Source organism: Notechis scutatus, chromosome 11 (genome assembly GCF_049901735.1).
Source record: "Notechis scutatus isolate UNSWTSFEM ecotype Mainland chromosome 11, rNotScu1.2, whole genome shotgun sequence".
In the NCBI taxonomy this organism is placed as follows: Eukaryota; Metazoa; Chordata; class Lepidosauria; order Squamata; family Elapidae; genus Notechis; species Notechis scutatus.
In genome coordinates this window covers 6172656-6191380 of record NC_142019.1, presented here as the reverse complement: position 1 = coordinate 6191380, position 18725 = coordinate 6172656, and the positions used below count along the sequence as shown (strand labels likewise).

The window sequence follows — 18725 nt, the reverse complement described above, 5'->3', positions numbered from 1 at the left end:
CTCCCCCCACCCCAAATTGGATCACAGCATGGGAATATTTATTTATTTATTGAATTTATATTGCCGCCTATTTGCCCATGGAGACTTAAGGCGGCTTACAGAATATAAAACCACACTTAAAACAACAGAACTAACAAAAAGAATCAAATAAATTAATATAGTACAATATAACAAAATCACACTTCACATCCCACCCCTCACCCCAGCGGTTCACATGAGCCATTTAATGGGCTCCATCCCGCTCTGATTGGATAATATCTTATCCAATCAGACACTAACTTCATCCTGAGACATGAAAAAAAAAGTACCTCAATCTCCTCTTGCAATTCCTGGTTTTTCTTTTTGAGCCTCAGCATCTCCTCGGAGGAACGACACTCTGTGGAATCAGATGGACTCTCCATGTTTTTCCCTTTGGCCTAATATGAAGTAGAAGTTCAGAGAATACTTGTTAGTTCTTAGTTGTAATCGCTGCCTCATCAAAAGGCATTTTGTACAACCAAGAACCTATCTTAAAAATGTATACCGTCCCACTCCAATTTGTAGGAGAAGGTAAAGATAAGATAGCATTAGGCTGTGTTACACATTAGGCTTGTTTCTGTTTGGTGTTCAATGGAACAAGGCAAGGTTAATAGAGGACAATGCAATATTACAATGCAATTGTATGTCTTGCTTTCTGAGAATAATCTACTCCAACTTTCTGTCCTATCTCTGTTGCAACAGAGAAAGGAACAATAAAAACACAGCAAACAGGATAGGTAGACTTTGTTTTTGTTTTGTTTTTTTGTCTTTTAATGATCCCATCAGGGTGGAGCCCGGAACAACTGAATGGAGCTGAATGGTTACTGGTCGGATGCCCTTCCTATCGCCAATAGTGTTCATAGCAGATATATTCTCTTTGTGCCCAGAGAAAGAAATATCTGCCTCTACCTAGGATTGAACTCACAGCCTCCTGATTGTGAGGCGAGAGCTCCACCTCTAGGCCACTGCACCACTCAGCAATGGGTAGACAATGTTTACTACATTGCTCTCCAGATCCAAAAGTGCCCCAATGGTACAACAGACAAACAAGGATCTCTAAAGCTGAGTTGTTTCACCTCTAGGCTCAATATGCCTTTACATCATGGCCAGTTTGGACCACAGTGGGCATTCAAGTGTAGTCAGCCATATCATACACTAGCCGACTAGGCCAGCCATCCAAACCACCACACTAAATAACTCTGTTATTTAAGTAAGGATATCACATACAGATAGGGGAGCGCAGGTTAGAATGCTGGGCTGATGATCGGCAGGCTTGCGTTCGAAATCCGTTGCTGCCACAGGGTGGGCGAGCACCCTTCACAGGCTCCCGCTCCTGCTGACTCAGCAGTTCGAAATCAGGTGACCGTGAGGATAAATGGGTACCACTTTGGTGGGCAACTTCACGGGGACGCAAAAGGGGACCCCAACTGGGCATTCCCCCCCCCCCAGCAATGGAGATGTTAGCAGCAAATCCTTTCACCACAGAAGCACTTTGGTGCTCCCGACATGGAAGTATTAGTATCACGTACAGATCATAACTACCCCAAGAAGGCATCTTTGCCAAGGATGAAGAATTTCAAGGAATGTTTTAATGGGATGCCTGAAACGTCCTCTAACTTTCAAAACACATTTCTCAAGGGAAAAAAAAAGAACGTTTATTGCTTATGTGATCAGTGGAATGTTTGCTACTTCAATTATATCTTTCTAATCCCTTGTCATCGTTCTTTTTCTTCCTACAGCTATCCAAATTCTCTACTGCAAGGCTGCTTTCTCTCAGAGAGCTTTCTGAGTAAAAACTGTCTCCGTCCATCAGATTTCTGGCAGGGGGTGCTTATAAAACAAACAATTACTTACAAATTCATTTTTTTTGTCAGCAAACAAAACATCAATTTTGTTTCATCACTGATGTTTCTGGGGTCTTTTACTCAGATGTTAGAAACCTGTGGCTTAACTGAAATTCTCAGCAGTCTCATTCAGCAAAGCCAACAATGGGAGCTTTCTGGAGTTTGAAAGTCAGCAACATCTGGAAAACTTCAGGTTCTCTACAGTAATCGTTTCTTCAGGGATTTCTGCAACAGCAATTTATTCCGCTAACAGCCAACATCCTGTCCTCCAAATATTAATTCACAATTCACTGCAATATTTCTTGTGTATTCCTTATCAAAACAAGTTGTCCACCCAATGCATTCCGAAGTTGTGGTGAAACTTGTATTTTGATCAAAGCTACCCCTGGGGAAAACTTAAGACAAGGTCAAGACTGAGCTATGCAACTGTAGAAACGAGAGAAAAATGATTAGGTTGAATAAATTAGAAATATTATCTGATCTGGCTAGTAAAAGAACAACTTCTAGTAATTCCGATTCACTACCATCACTGCATTTTGTCCAATAAATAAAAACCCAGAGTTAAAGGGTTAACTTCTTAATGTCTACATGAAATAGACAGAACAGGTAATCTTCATTACGGTCACTGCTTTCATAAAATAGAAAATTATATTCATATCAAAGTTATTGGCATACAAAATAAGTAACACCTCTCACATACGTTTGATTTTACCAGCTGCTGCTTCAGTTCTTGTATAGTCTTATGACAATCTTCAAGGTCATTTTGCAGGCGAGAAACACGGCTCCTCTTTGCTTTGTTACTGCTCAATATCCTCTCCATTTCAACCTTCAGCTCTAAAATTATTTCATCTTTAGAAAGTCCTTTGTCTGTTTCTTTATTCAATGAACAACTGTCAAATATTAAAGATAAGAGAGGTGAGAATATAGATATAGATATTAGATATTCTGAACTGCATAACATTACTTTCTAAGGTTGCACATAAGCTACCCCAAATTAAATTTCTATTGTTATAATTTGCTTTTCAGCCACACTGAACTCTAACTGCATTTAGACAACGCATTCATCCACTGCAAAAAAAATTACAGTGGTCTGGCTCTCTGATACCAATAATTGTTTCATCTGCTGTGTGAATCTAGCTATTGTAGTTTATTTAAATAAATTTAAAAAGCCAAAGCAGCAATGTCTTAACATGACATGTAGATCAGGTCATAACGGGCTTGTTTAATTTTCATTTGTGTGAATCCGAACAATTATGGTTGAACAAACCATGGTTAAGCATGAAGATGGGGGCAGTTATGTCTTATTTTGATCTAGAACTATTCTTAAATTAAAAGATAAAGGTTTCCTTGTCAATCATGTCTGGCTCTCCGTTTCTTGGCTGAGATAACCAGCATTCTCCAAAGACATTTTCCGTGCTCATGTGGCCAGCATGGCTATATGCCAAAGGTGCACGGAATGCTGTTACTTTCCCACCAAAGTGATACCTATTAATCTACTTGCCTTTGCATGCTTTCAAATTGCTAGGTGGGCAGGAGCTGGGGCAAGGGACAGGAACTCATCCCGTCGCATGGAGCTTGGGTCTTGAACCCAGGCTGACAGCTCTCCAAATTATTGTGTTAAGTCATTCCATAGTGCTTAGAAGAAGTTTCGAAAGGTAGCTTTTTTTAAAGAAGAAGTTTCAAAAGGTAGCTTTTTTTTTTTAAACCAACACCTGAAGTGGCAGGCTGCTAAGGGTTTAAAAGAATACAGCATTCCAAAGCTATGCTATAAAGAGAATATGCGTATCAAAATGTCTCCCATTTTGTTTCTTGAAGGAGAGTCCAAAGAATGTAAAATTATTTTAGCCCGAGGGGGACATTGTACATTATTTGCAAATACAACAATTGGAAGAAGCTGAGAAAATGGAGAAATTTCCCATGAAAGTTCCTTAATGCCTATATTGTTTTAAATGACAAAGGCATTAATCTGTAATTACCTCTGTAATCTTGTCTTCTTGTTGATTTGCTTAATGCCCAAATCTACGTATGAATCTGTTAATTCCACATTCAGATTTCCACCTGGATCGTTGAGAAACACACCATGTTTTGCGGCTGATTCATATAGAACAATTTCTTCTTTTAGTTCTTTTATCTCTTCCTATAAATAGGGATATTTAGTCAGGTAAACTGGAAATAAACTCAATGTCATTTTGAGCACTCTGGAATAAAATAATCATCCATAGAGTTATATTCTCCAATGGAGGCATCTCTTATGTAGCACTTTTAATTTTATACTGATCCACATCAATTCATTCCTACAATATTTAAGAAAAGAAAAAATATGAACCTGAAGAGCTTTATTCATTTCACTGCCTAATAACTGTGCAGAGTGAGCTTGTTGAAGTTGCAGACGTAATTGATTTGTCTCCGTTACTAAGCCTGGAAGGAATAAGAATGAATTTATGAATGTAAGCTAAAAATGTTTAAGAGAAAAAGATACAAACTCAAGTGAAAAAGTCCATTTTCACTAATTTAAACCATGCTCTAGGTTCCTCTGTTATAACAAATACAAGGCAAGTATAGAGATATTGTAGTTATATGGTGGAAAGAGAATCACATTGGAACTCTTGGAACTGTGTAATTTCATTATCTCCTATATTAAAACTAAAATAATGACAGAGAAGTCAAGTATATTTGCTTTTCTTCAGTACACCTGAAGTTAAACGAACTGTAAAGCTGCTAGGCAAGGCTGCCTTAATAGAATGGAGGATGAGAAATAAAGGAAGATGATGTCTAAATATACATTTCCACCTTAAATATCCTTTGGAAAAGCAATGCATGCTCCTTCTTAGCCAGCAGGATTTTTAAAAAAAATCTGGATTTGGTAGGGAATGGGGTATTTGAGTACCATTCTGTGAAATTCATCACTGCTTATTCACTTTATTATGCAAAACTAATTTCAGATGAAGTTTGAGATTGCAACTTCCCTTCTTCCCTTTCTAACACAAGGCTTCTAGCTGCATTAGATTTTCAGCTGATGCTATTAGAATTTCATTTTAAGCCAGAGGTGGAGAATTATGGCTCTTTTATAATTGGTGGACTGCAACTCCCAGAATTCCTGAACTCAAAAATTCTGGGAGTTGAAGTCCATAAGTCATAAAAGGATCACAGTTCCCCATTCCTGTTTCAAGCAAGCACACACAAAAGTGAAATGCTGCGTTGGACATGTTAGTCATCTAAGAAAATTTAAGAATTGAGATTAAACTAAATTTTCAATGATGACTACTGCAAAGATGACTATTTCAATATAGGTAAGGATGTGTTTAAAAAAAAAAAAAAGAACACACCTGTTTGTAATAAATTTGCACACTGGTTTTGGCTTTCTTCTAGACTTCTTGAAAGACGATTTATTATTTCGTTTTTTTCTAATTTACTTCCTTCAAGAGTTCTTTCAAGCTGTTTCACATGCTCCTTTAGATGGCAACAAATTTCTATCTGATAAAAGATATATAAGTATAAGCCTTCATATATTTCACTTACGCATTCATCCAATAAAACTTTGCTATTCATCTTTACTTCCATAATGTTTATATATGACTACTAGCAAAAATTTTGTTGCATTGATGTCTATTTTTCTGTTTCTGTATTTTTCTGAACTCTACTTAGAAAAGCTACGTAACCCTAGAGAAAACATTCAGATCCCAAGTGACTAATAATCGGGTATATATAAAAATACATGTACTGTCTATATTTATAAAATATGTTTAAATTAGTACAAAAACAGGGAGCCAAAGATTTTGAGGACTTTTTTTCAGTCTTTAAAATAAAGAGGCAAAGACATTCACTCTGATATTTGCTCTTATTTTACTCCTGCTCATTCTGAGATAAAGCATAATACAGGTAGTCCTTGACTTATGACCACAACAGAGTCCAAAATTTCTGTTGCTAAGTGAGACAGTTATTAAGTGAGTTTTGCTCTATTTTACAGCGTTTCTTGCCACAGTTGTTGTTAAGTGAATCACTGCAGTTGTTAAGTTAGTAACCCGGTTAAGTGAATCCACCTTCACCATTGACTTGGCTTGTCAGAAAGTCGCAAAAGGGGATCATGTGATCCCAGGACACTGCAAGCGTCGTAAGTATGAGCCAGTTGCTAAGTGTCTGAATTCTGATCATGTGACCATGGGGAAACGCCCATAAGTCCCTTTTTTCATTGCCATGGTTCTATCACTAAATGAATTGTTGTAAGTCAAAGACAACGTGAATTACCAAATGAAGATTCAGGGCTAGGAAGGCTTATTGAGCAGAGAAAAACCACGTTTCGTAATGTGGATGCCTTATGAGAGTGTTTTTCATCTTGTGAGGAAGAAACCTGACCTGCTCCTGGAGGGATGCATTCTTCACATCAAGTTTCTGTTGCAGAGATGAAGTCTGCTCTTCCAGTTTCTGCTTGAGTGCGGCAACGATGGCCTCGTGTTGCTCCCTCGCGCGCTGAAGAGCATCACCACGGCGAAGTTCCAAGAGCTGCTGCTGCATACTTTCCATGGCAACTTCTGCAACTTTGGATTGTTTGATCAGCTGCAAACAAAATAAAGCAACAGCACATAGATTCCATGGTGCTTTACGTGTCTCTCTAAACAGTTTACAGCAGGGGTGTCCAACCTTGGCAACTTTAAGCCTGGAGGACTTCAACTTCCAGAATTCCCCAGCCAGCTTTCCTCCAGGCTTAAAGTTGCCAAGGTTGGACACCCCTGGTTTACAGAGTCGGCAAGTTGCCCCAAACAATCTGGGTCCTCATTTGACCGAACTTGGAAGGAGGGAAGGCTGAGTCAACCTTGAGCTTGGTTGAGAACCGAACTGGCCTGCAATATTGCATTCTCACCACCATGGCTCATCAAGATATGGGATTTAATTCAAAATGGAAACCTGGGTGCCTTTAAAACAGGGGTCCCCAAACTTGGCAACTTTAAGACTTGTGGACTTCAACTCTCAGAATTCTCCAGCCAGCTAAGTCCACAAGTCTTAAAGTTGCCAAGTTTCGAGACCTCTGCTTTAACATAATATAAGCAAACTCTCGATGTGCAATCAGTATAAAGGTTATATTACGAGAACTACACTGTGATAAATACATTAGTGACAAATCTCTTTTCCAGCATGCTGTGAAACCCGATGCAAGGGAAAAACCATTTCTAACAACATGGCCTCACACAGTATGGTAACTTTGAATGGTTGTTAAACAAAACGTTCAGTAAGCGAGGGGGCATCTGTATTATCTTTACTCTAATATGGCTGTAGGTCAAGCATTGGTGGGGGAGAAATGTACTCAACTATATTGCCGCAACTTCAAAGTTTGAGTATGATTAAACTCACCTGTCATATATATTACGGTTTAAGCATGGTTTGCTGCCTGGGCAAGACTCCAAGCTATAAATAATGGTTTACTAACCACAATAGTTATATTCCTATTACGTGCTGAGCCAAAATCAATAACAACATAATAACTTAACTCAATACATGTTGTTTTCCAATTTCCAATAATTTCATCTCCATGTTCAGCTTTTCAGAAGACAGAATGTACTCTTTGGTTTGCTTGAGGAATGATGCTCTGCACCTACTATTTTTGAGCGTTTACTGTCTCATGTACCCCCCCAAAATGAATTATTTAACAAGCAGTTTCAAAACCCTTACGTGATCATACATATTAGCCTACCTGCTCCTCGTTAGCTGTCAGAGTCTGGATTTGGCTTTCGAAAGCTTTTATTTGGCCTTCAAGTTGAACTTCCCTTTCCTTGCTATTTTGGTAGAGTTTCTGACTTTCTTGGAGGCTAAGATACATGCCATCCTTTTCATCTTTAAAGAAGAAGAAAAAACATTTACATCACTGTTCAGTTACTTTTTAACATTTGCAACATACCCTTTTCAAGGGGGGGGGGGAACCCCTGAAATAGAAGACTATATGTGTGGGGGGTGGGGGCACATAAACATAGCACCTATTTCAAAATTCTGACATTTTAATCTCAAATTTATGGCATTTTAGAAAATGTTATCAAAATAGTTAGTGAATGAAGTTGGAAGAAATGCTCCACATATACCCAAAGCTAGCATCTTTAATCTGGAAAAGATATCAGTCCTCAAGCAAGCAAGCACTTTCAAGATTTAGTTTAGGAGGCAGTTTCCCCAAATTACCAGAGATTACTGATGTGGATCATACAAAGCGGCACATTCAATCATTGGGGTGGGATGGGGTATCCTGTTATGTATTGTTTTTGAAAAAAAAACACCAACTGTGCAACCGCTTGTCTTAAATTTAGCATAAGCAGGAAGAAAGGCTTACTTTTTTCTCTCAAGAGCTGTTACATTCCAAACATTGTTTCTCATCAATCAACAACAAGGAAACTTAAGTGGCTTTAAATTAATAAACGCAGTTAACAAGTGGGTTTAATTTTAACAAAATAAGTGGAAAGAAATGAGAAACATCCTCCATCAGTTCTGGGTTAGGGTCCCCTGCTTGACCAGCGGGGTGGATTAGAAACCTCCAAGGTCCCTTCCAACTGTTGTTCTGTTATTACTTCATATAACAGAAGCTGACCTGGCCCAAGCATACTTCTGCAGTCTCATCTTTGGGGCATATTTACCTTTCATAATTGCAAGCTGATGGGACAGGTACCTAATCTGCTGTGCTCTTTCTTCCAGCTGGTTATTAAGTTCTCCTAAAGTTCTTTCTTTTGCTTTATTCAGAACCTGCAGCTGAAGAATCTGCATGTTGTCTGAAGAACCTGCAACTCACATTAAGTTTCCCGCACGTCAGGCATAAAATATACAGGGTTTTCTCAACCAAATGCATAATTCAATAAAATCCCCGAGGGCAAGAATTTCTTGGCAGAAGTACGTAAGTTTTGTTGGACAAACTTTGCTAGATACTTTTTAAATTATGTACTTGGTTTACTTAGGTAGCATAAAGGTGAGAAATTCAGTTATTTATTCCAGGCTAGAGACTCAAAGCATTATAAGTTGTTGGCAACTTGGTGCCCTGGAAAAACAGACTGCCAGATCTTTTTCATGAAAAGCTTTTTGCCACTCACAAAAGATATGAAAACCTTCATACCAATTACCCGATTCAATAAAAAACTAGGATTCTAGCATCAACATGTATAATAAAAAGCCTATACCTACTTTCACCAGTACCCAGAAATTCTTGTTGCATTTCTTCAAATGCTTCTGCCTCTGATGAAATAGGGGCTGCTTTTTGAACATTCTTCTGGTAGGGTTTATACACAACTTTGTAAGGCTCCAAAGATTGGCTGTTGGTTTCTGAACCACCATACTGCAAATTTACAAACACAATTTATAAGTGCTATGTGCTTAATTTTAATCATAAAGTGCCGATAGATTCTGTGCCATTTGTTTATTGTGAAATTTATTTGCCACCTATCTCATGTCAAACAATTCTGTCAGTATCATTTCTTAGCAACTACATAAATTTTTCTCCACAATGCCCATAGTAAAAAACAGCTGAGTTCAAATAGAACACCCAAGCAGCTCATTAATCATTCTGCAGAAAATGAAAATGGTTTTCTGTGTAGCAAGACAAGCTACTAAAAATCAGAGGTTTTTATTTAAGAAAGTTTATGAAGGCCTATTCATTCTTGGAGATAAGCATGATACCAGAAGCTTCAGCATGTCAGTTTCTTATTTTTAAAATTACTTTTTTAAAAAAGAAAAGAAAAATATCAGGCAAACAACCTGGTAATTAACAGATGAAGTATTAACAGGAACAAACCAGAGTCTCAAGCCTCACCCAAGCTACATCAGGATGAGTTCTTTCTCAAACAAGCTCTAATTTTATATTCAAAAGTCATGAATGAACAACGCAGAAGTTATAATTCCATTTTGGTTTAATTCTGGAACGCCACTAATTGAGTATGAAAACCGGGACACAGCCAAATAATGAAGGGTCATCCACACAGACCTACCTTTAAGGGTTCCTGCGGAGGATCAACGAAGTTTGTTACAATGCCATGCTGGTTACTGAAGTCTTGCTGGGGGCCATTTGTGAAGGCTCGAAAATTGGACGGCAGAGTAAACACCCCGTTTTGTGGGTAATGGCTGGGTGCTTTGAAATCATCTCCAAGATAGACATCTTCAGATCCATTTTCACTGGCCCTGCCAGAGATCTCAAACATGCTTTTATCTTCAGCCTCGTTATGATGGGCAGGCCAGTCACTTGCACGCATTTTACTTGGGGCGTGTCCTTGGTCGTACGCAAAGCGGTCGACAAACATATTCTGGTCCTGCCCATAATCCTGAAAATGAACAGTTTTCTGTTAGATAATGTGACTGATATTAGCATACTAGTCATGTGAATAAAAGAGGGGACACATTGAAGTTAGGGAATAAGAACTAATAAAATGTTAAATTTACTCATTTATTAAATGATCCTTCAATTGAAGATGACTCCAAGCGTAACTGAGTGGAGGGTTGGACTAGATGACCTCCAAGGCACCTTCCAGCTGTTATTCTGTAATTGCCAGGATAGCAACTAGCATAAAAGCTCTCAGGTGCAGTATCAGGAAGAACCACCAGTATTATTTATTATTTCAGACACTTAACAGACTCCTCCATGCCTTCAGCAGTAACAAGAGCTTCTAATGTACTGCCTTTACTGCAAAAATTGGGGCTATGAATGTATCTTCCTTGAGAATAGCTGGTGATGGGCTATATGGGGCAGGAAATGTTTTACAAAATTGGCCAAATTTCAATTCTGTGAGAGTCATGAGCCCCAGATTTTGGACATATTCTGTAAGTTAGCCCATTTGAGATACCTAGGTTCAAAATATATTGCCATACAGTGCACCATTTAACCCTGTTAAAGGTTACAAACAGGAAAGGACAGAAGAGAGACAGGCAGGCAGATAGAGATATAAATAGATGATAGAGATACAGAAATAGAGATATAGATAAATGACAGATGACAGATGATAATGGCATACTAGGTAGGTAGGTAGATGGATAGATAATAGATAGGTAGACAGACAGACAGGCAGATAAAGCACCATATTTAGCTTCTAGCAAATCAGACAGAACAATATTCATTTTGAATGACCCAGGAGATCTTGTAAGCTTGTACAAAATAAAACTCACACTTGATGGGTTTGTTGCAATTGGGCGATCATTCCATTGGGCGGCATCCTGATCCCAGGGCTCATGCGCTCTATACAGAAAAAAGGGAGGCTTAGAAACCTATTTGTTTGAAGAGTCTTATTGTGATGTGACACACACACACACACACATAGGGTAACTACATTTTTCCTGTTAGATTCCAGAAGATAATGTGTGCATGCTGTTTGAATGCAATTGTGTAATTACAACATTTTTCAGAGCTAAGGGGGAGGGAGGCAAGTGACAAGTTTCTTACTGCTCATGTTCTTCAGGTGCACTGTAGTCAGAAAGCTGATCCCCGCTGTCTTCTAGCATGTCATGAGGAAGGTCTATCAACAGCTGTTGTAGCTGAAAGGAAAACACAAATACCTAGTACTAAAACATAACTTGCCTACTCTCTAGACTTTAATACCAGAGGAATTTGCATTAAAAGTACTACCTTAATGATGTAGCTACAAAGGCAATCTAATGGTTGCTATTTGGCTGTTCTGCCACAAATGTTTCAGGTAAGAAAGGAAATTAGGGAACTTAAAGAGTCATTATACAAATACATTTATGAAAGCTGGCTACTTGAATAACTAGCGCATGTGCAGCTTTGAGAACTGTGTTTTAATCAATATTTTTTAAAAAATGGATCCCTTTTCAGTTTGCTATTGTCTTGCCAAGAGACCCAGCTTCGAGAGCTATATTTTGATCAACTTATTCAATATGACATTCTGCTATCAGAGATATTTCAAGGAGCCTTGGTGGTGCAGTGGTTAGAACGCAGTATTGCAGGCTAACTCTGTTCACTGCCAGGAGTTCAATCCTAGCCAGTTGACTCAGCCTTCCATCCTTCCAAGGTGGGTAAAATGTGGACCCAGATTGTTGGGGGTAATTTGCTGACTCTGTAAACGACTTAGAGAGGGCTGTAAAGCACTGTGAAGCAGTATGTAAGTCTAGGAGCTATTGCTATGAGCCTGGATATGCAATTAAAGTACCTCTGATTAATTATTTTATTCTCAGATATAATCAAGAACACCAGGGTGAGCCAATCTTAATTCTTTCGTATGAGTTTTCCTTTCCCCAGGGGTGCTGATCCCCCTTCTCAACCACATAGCCTCTACCTGTCTCACACATGCAATCACTGCTTAGCTCAGGCATTGTGAGACAATTGCAATTAATGCAGTTCAGTGTATTTTTGATCCCTGGTCTTTGACTGCCAGTAAACTTCAAACAAACAAGCCGTTCAGTTTGTGAGTAATATCGTGGCATGTATTAAAATCACTGTATTGTTGTGAGAGACGGTCTGTCTCTCAAATTTGGAGTAGATGCTAATACTCAACTTACACTTTTTAAGCAGAAGCAAAATAGTACCAAATCTGTGCAGGACTAGTCTTTTGTGAGGAAAGGCAATGGATCTTTCATGTACAATGTTCTCCAATTACAATTTATTTAGTGTCTGTTCAAAGTTACAACGGCACTGAAAAAAGTGACATATGACCATTCTTCACACGACCATTGCATCATCTCCCTGGTCATGTGATCAAAATTCAGGCACTTGGCAACTGACTCATATTTATGACGGTTGCAGTGTCCTGGAGTCATGCGATCTCTTTTTGTGACCTTCTGACAAGCAAAGTCAACAGGGAAGCCACAATTCACTTAACAACCGTATAAGTTGCTTAACAACTGCAGTGATTCACTTAACCACTGTGGCAAGAAAAGTCATAACATGGGCCAAAACCCACTTGACTGTCTTACTTAGCAACAGAAATATTGGGCTCAATTGTGGTCATAAGTCAAAGGCTAGAGCTGTACTATCTTTCCTCGCCAGTTCCCTTCATTTCAGCTATTCGCTATTCAGTTTATTTAGAGCAAATTAAACAGATTTTCAAAAAACCTTCTGTACTTACTTGGTGCAAAGAGTCCTGAATAGAATATACCTGTTCTTCTAAACCTTCTGTGAGATTTTGGTACATAGAATGGATTTCAACTAATACATCTGTGCAGTACATTTTCTTTTTCTCACAACATTACTAGAAAACTGCATATAATAATATAAGCAGTTATCAGATCATAATCTACCATGTTTCTTTCCAATGGAGCCTGTAACGTGTTTATTAACTGGGGGCAAATAAAACAGCTTAGAAGTAAGATGAGGACAAGCTAGAGAAATAAACTTTATGTAAAGTTCCTCTGTTATCAAAACCTGGATAACTCCTGGCACCAAAATTAGCAGGAAAATCACTGACTTTTCTGATTACTTTCAAATAAATCTTATTTCACACTAACACAATTAAACTCAGCACAATGAGGGAAACACCTAAAGTCCTGCCATATCTATATTAATCTTTACTTTTATTTATACGCTAATTATAATAAAGTAAGGAGAGAAAAAAATAACTTTTAACAACTGCATCAGGTAATATACCACTCCATAATTCTCCAAGACCAAATCTATTTCAAATAGCATTGCTAAAATAAAATAAGTGCATCTACAAGCCTTTCTGTGATATATTAATCTTTCTAATGTCCTGTACCAAACATATAAAATTCTAAGAGGAATCCCTGAGATGCAGCAAAATTCTTAACAAGAGACATTTTCCCACTAGCCTTTTCACAGAATAAAATTAAAATTTATAAAATACACATATTGAACTACTGCATAAAACACCATACATGTCTCCATTCTACCCACATTACTAAATATTCCAGACAAGAAGCATAATTCAGAGATTGTTGCAACAGCAGATAACCTGGAGATGTACAGAAGCTTTAGTCAGAAGAAATGAGCAAGGGATTTTTATTCAGATTTTAAAGGAGCAGCTTGATTAAGGCTGACATCATGAGAAATCAAAGAGTAAATTCAAGCAGATTATGATGTCACAGAAACATTATCTTTCCAAGACAGCATTAGCTTTAATGAAAAAGTAGCTGGTGAAAGCTTCCAGAAATAAGTGATGTCTAACTTCTCTAAATTGAATCCAAGTGAAATTATGGCAGGCAAAGATTTGATAGCAGACAGAATTGTTAACACTTCTGACAGGTAATTCTTGCCAACAGGTAATTCTTACCTCTTGCTCCCTAGCATAATCCTCTTGGTCATATTCGTCCTCTTCATGTTGCATCTGTAAAGCTGCACTGTCAAAATCCAGCGACATCGTTCCCAAATTGTTTCTTGGGCCACCTGGGAAAAATAGCTATTCTAAAATTCCATGTGCAATTGATTAATCCTATAAGGCTTTAATAAAAGAATGCCAAATCCAATGTAACATTTCAGTCCACAAGTATTTTGTAACTCTTATTTTGGTTCCTCAACTTTTAATCACTGAGCTCTTGATTTTCAGGTTCACTTGTGCAAGCAGATACTGTACAAGTATTACCACCTGCGTTAAATCACACTTGTTCAAAAATAGGAGCTATTTAAAAGATTGCCCCGTCCCAATTCATTGATCCCTTATTTATATATCAATAACCAGTTTTAGTGGATTAAAAGTGGCATATGTTATTACCTTATTTGTGAAATAAAATACAAATGGTTTCTTGTATCAAGGCACAGAAGGTTAACCAAATCCTTCTGATTTACTTAGAATGCACAGAAGAGGCTAAAAACTAGAATCTTGTAAAATTAAATCAAGAAAGCTGCCAAACCAACTCAGTGGATCTCCTTCAGATGCAGCTTGAGAACAGTAACAGTAGCCTATTCCAACTCATAATAGTGGCTATTTATTATTATAGGGAGTTTGGCTTCTTCTTAGATGTTGGACACCCATCCAGAATTCTTTGGGATTGGGGAGGATTAGAAATATGGTTAAAATTAATTATATATTGGCTTTAATTAAATAATTATATAAATAATTGATAACATTTTCATCTGTCAATTACAAAAGACCACAGCTTGGATCTGCACATATACTATGCAGATACATTATGACATCCTAGATTCTTGAGAACTTCATGCAAATGAAGGCCAACACCAACTGGGAGTTGCGATTTCACAACGCGGTCCATATAATAATAATATATCTGAAGAGTCCTTGGTGCTCTCTGAGCTTGCTTGTTTTCTTGCAAACGTTTCATTACTGGAACTAGGTAACACCATCAGTGCTAGTAAGGAGTGCTTGTTTGCTGTCAGTTTATATACTCTGGTGTCTTGCCTGTCTGTGTGGGTAGGGGCAGTTTCTTGATTGGGGTATTGCTTACTTGATTGTTGGACTGAAGTTAACCTTTCAACCCTGAGCTACAAATATTCTTCTTTATTAATAATATATCTGGCTGACTGTGCTATCAACCATAACAACAATGGTTGGAATAGAAGAGAAAGAATTGGAGAAGAACACAAAATACAAAGACCTTCAAATAGAAATGGGACAATTGTGGGGATAGAAATAGAAAAGAATAGAATAGAGAAATAATAGGATAGGGAAAGGGAATGGGAAGAAATGAAATGGAATGGGATGGAATGGAATTCTTTATTGGCCAAGTGTGATTAGACACACACTGAATTTGTCTTCGGTGGATAAGCTGTCAGTGTACATAAAAGATGATAAATCATGATCACAGTCATCATAAATACAAAGATACGTAATCCAATAAAATATAAATACAAAGATATGCAAAGATAGCCCCAATGGTAAGAGGCACCATAGGTGCAATTCCAAAACATCTGGAGCATCACTTTGAACACCATGGGCATTGTCAAAATCACCATCAGTCAACTTCAAAAGGCAAATCTATTCAAAACAGCTTCCATCCTGAGACCTTTTTAACCTGGTCAAACATCCACATCTGCCTATCCCAGATCCTTGGATAGGACTCAACAGGTGGATAATTTAGTATCCAAGACTATCACTAAGTGTTGTATTTAATGTTTTATGATGAATGTATTTTTACAATGACTATGATCATGATCTATCACTATTGTATGCATACAAGCAACAAACACTGCTAAACAACTCATTCCCACAACACTGTCAAACTATTTAGTAAGGCTATATTACTATTCTTCTTCTCATCTTTCCATATTCATATCTCCTTTTCTACTTATGACTATAACTTTGCTGCTTGTATCTTTACCATTTATATTGTTTTAGTTTCCTAGTATGATTTATCTTGATTGCTTATTTAGTATAACCCTCAAAACGACTCTATAGGGCATTGCACACTAGAACAACTAGACACAAGAACAGTTTTTCCCCGCATGCCATCAGTCTGCTAAACAACTAATTCCCACAACACTGTCAAACTACTTACTAACACTGTATTACTATTATTCTTCTCATCCTTCCTATTACCTATCTCCTCATACTTATGACTATAACCGTGTTGCTTGTATCTTTACGAATTACATTTGTTTCCTAGTATGATTTGATTGCTAAAAGCTAAAAGATAGATAGATAGATAGATAGATAGATAGATAGATAGATAGATAGATAGATAGATAGATAGAGATAGATGAGAGAGAGAGAAAGAGAAAGAGAAAAAGAGAAAAAGAGAGAGAGAGAGAGAGAGAGAGAGAGAGAGAAAGAGAGAAAGAAAGAAAGAAAGAAAGAAAGAAAGAAAGAAAGAAAGAAAGAAAGAAAGAAAGAAAGAAAGAAAGAAAGAAAGAAAGAAAGAAAGAAAGAAGGAAGAATTCTTTATTGGCCAAGTGTGATTGGACACACAAGGAATTTGTCTTTGGTGCAAATGCTCTCAGTGTACATAAAACAAAAGATATTTGTCAAGAATCATCAGGTACAACACTTAATGATAGCCATAGGGTACAATTAGAATACAGTAGAGTAGAGTAGAATAGAGTCGAATTAGAATAGAATAAGAATAGAATTCTTTTATTGGCCAAGTGTGATTGGACACAAAAGGAATTTGTCTTGGTGCAAATGCTCTCAGTGTACATAAAAGAAAAGATACATTCGTCAAGAGTCATCAGGTACAAAACTTAATAATAGTCATAGGGTACAATTAGAATACAGTAGAGAGTAGAATAGAATAAGAATAGAATTCTTTTATTGGAATTAGAATAGCAATTAGAATTAAAGAAAAGATACATTCGAATTAACAACACTTAATGAATAGGGTACAATTAGAATACAGTAGAATAGAGTAATTAGAATAGAATAAGAATAGAATTCTTTTATTGGCCAAGTGTGATTGGACACAAAAGGAATTTGTCTTGGTGCAAATGCTCTCAGTGTACATAAAAGATACATTCATCATCAGGTACAAACTAATAATAGTCAAGAATCATCAGTAGTAGAATAAGAATAGAATTAGAATAGAATTAGAATAGAATTAGAATTAGAATAGAATTAATAGAATAAATTTATTGGCCAGTGATTGACACACAAGATTAATGATATACATAAAGATAATATCATCATCAGGTATTTAATGATAGTCATAGAGTACAATAAGCAATCAAATTATTGCTTATTATTATTAGTAACCTATGACTATCCCTAACTGTTGTATCTTATGATTCTTGACTAATGTATTTTCCCCTCTTTTTATGTACACTGAGAACTTATGCACCGAAGATGAATTCCTTGTGTGCCCAATTACACTTGGCCAATAAAGAATTCCATCTATCACTAAGGGTTGCAGCTTATGATTTATGATGAATGTATTTTTACGATGACCAGGATCATGATTTTCATTTATAGCTTTTATGAACACTAAAGAGTTTATGCACTGAAGACAAATTCCTTGTGTGCCCAATCGCACTTGGCCAATAAAAAATTATTCTAATTCTAATAAAAAGGCCAAATCCAGGCTGAACACCTGCCTGATACCACCTAATATCCCTTCATACCCAATCCTCCAAGAATTCAACAATTGCCCTTTTTACTACCTCCCTCCACGACCACGTCTGCGAGGACAGTCTACAGCAGAGAATCCACCTCCCCACCCCATTTGGAAAGCGCGTGCCTTCTTCTCACGGCAGACAAGGTTCTAGTCCGCAGTGAGGAACCGGCCTGCGTGTGGAAACTTTTTTTTTTTATTTAAAGAAAAGCTGCCTGTGCGGAACCTTTTTAAAAAAAAAAAAAAAAGTTGCTCCGAAGATGGGTCGTCAAGGAAAAGCGCTCCGAAGGGGAAGTCGAGGCCTCGTTTCCATAGCAACAACCGGTAACCGTCACCTGGGGCCCCTTCCTCAGGGGCTCAGCCGTCCACGTTCCCCAGGGGCCGGGCCTCACTTCCTCACACACACACATGCCGCTGCCTTGAACAGCAACCCGGGCGCCTCACCTTGTTCCCGGCGCTTCGCATCCCCGCTCGAGGACCCTGTTTTCCTCCCCTTCCGTGTGACAACCGAACCCCTCCGTTCCTTCGGGGGAGGGGTCTTTGCTTTATGGACGAGGCATCCATCCAATGAGACAAGACGTCATCCTGTCGCGTCTTGCGTTGGAGACCTAGGGGAAGGCGGGACTTTCGCTCGTCTCTCTCTCTCTCTCTCTCTCTCTCTCTCCCCCCCCCCCCCTCCCCTTAAGCAAGTTCGGTTGCCTCGCGCCGCTCAATTGCTTTTGAAAGCTGGCGCGGGCGGTGGCGGGAAGAGAAAGCGGACCGGCGATTGGCTGGGAAGTTCAGCCAATCGGGAGAGTGAAGGGCGGGCAAAATTACTTAAAGTCCAAGGGTCTTCTCAAACTTGGCAAGTTTAAGACTTGCGGACTTCAACTCCCAGAATTCCTGAGCTAACATGACTGGAGGAAGAATTCTGGGAATTGAAGTCCGCAAGTCTTAAAACTGTCAAGT

General features: G+C 38.1%; 1 protein-coding gene across 3 annotated transcripts in view; it reads right to left on the bottom strand.

The window, feature by feature from the left end:
- CEP152 (centrosomal protein 152) overlaps nucleotides 1-18374 on the bottom strand; it is a 33350-nt gene extending 14976 nt beyond the window's left edge. For 2 of the 3 annotated variants that reach the window (XR_015750784.1, XM_087972656.1), the window contains exons 1-14: nucleotides 18222-18374; nucleotides 14054-14166; nucleotides 11254-11345; nucleotides 10980-11049; nucleotides 9812-10141; nucleotides 9012-9162; nucleotides 8474-8614; nucleotides 7549-7688; nucleotides 6216-6416; nucleotides 5189-5336; nucleotides 4189-4280; nucleotides 3839-3999; nucleotides 2563-2752; nucleotides 309-416 (exon numbers count right to left, since the gene is read on the bottom strand). Coding sequence is in view for 2 of the 3 variants with exons in the window: in XM_087972656.1 (XP_087828782.1) it covers nucleotides 309-416; nucleotides 2563-2752; nucleotides 3839-3999; nucleotides 4189-4280; nucleotides 5189-5336; nucleotides 6216-6416; nucleotides 7549-7688; nucleotides 8474-8614; nucleotides 9012-9162; nucleotides 9812-10141; nucleotides 10980-11049; nucleotides 11254-11345; nucleotides 14054-14140 (1911 nt within the window). In the remaining variant the exon portion in view is untranslated. Of the gene's footprint in view, nucleotides 1-308; nucleotides 417-2562; nucleotides 2753-3838; nucleotides 4000-4188; nucleotides 4281-5188; nucleotides 5337-6215; nucleotides 6417-7548; nucleotides 7689-8473; nucleotides 8615-9011; nucleotides 9163-9811; nucleotides 10142-10979; nucleotides 11050-11253; nucleotides 11346-14053; nucleotides 14185-18221 lie in introns of all 3 variants that reach the window. The other variant, XM_087972657.1, reaches the window with a different exon arrangement.
- Between the last annotated feature and the right edge of the window lie 351 nt (nucleotides 18375-18725).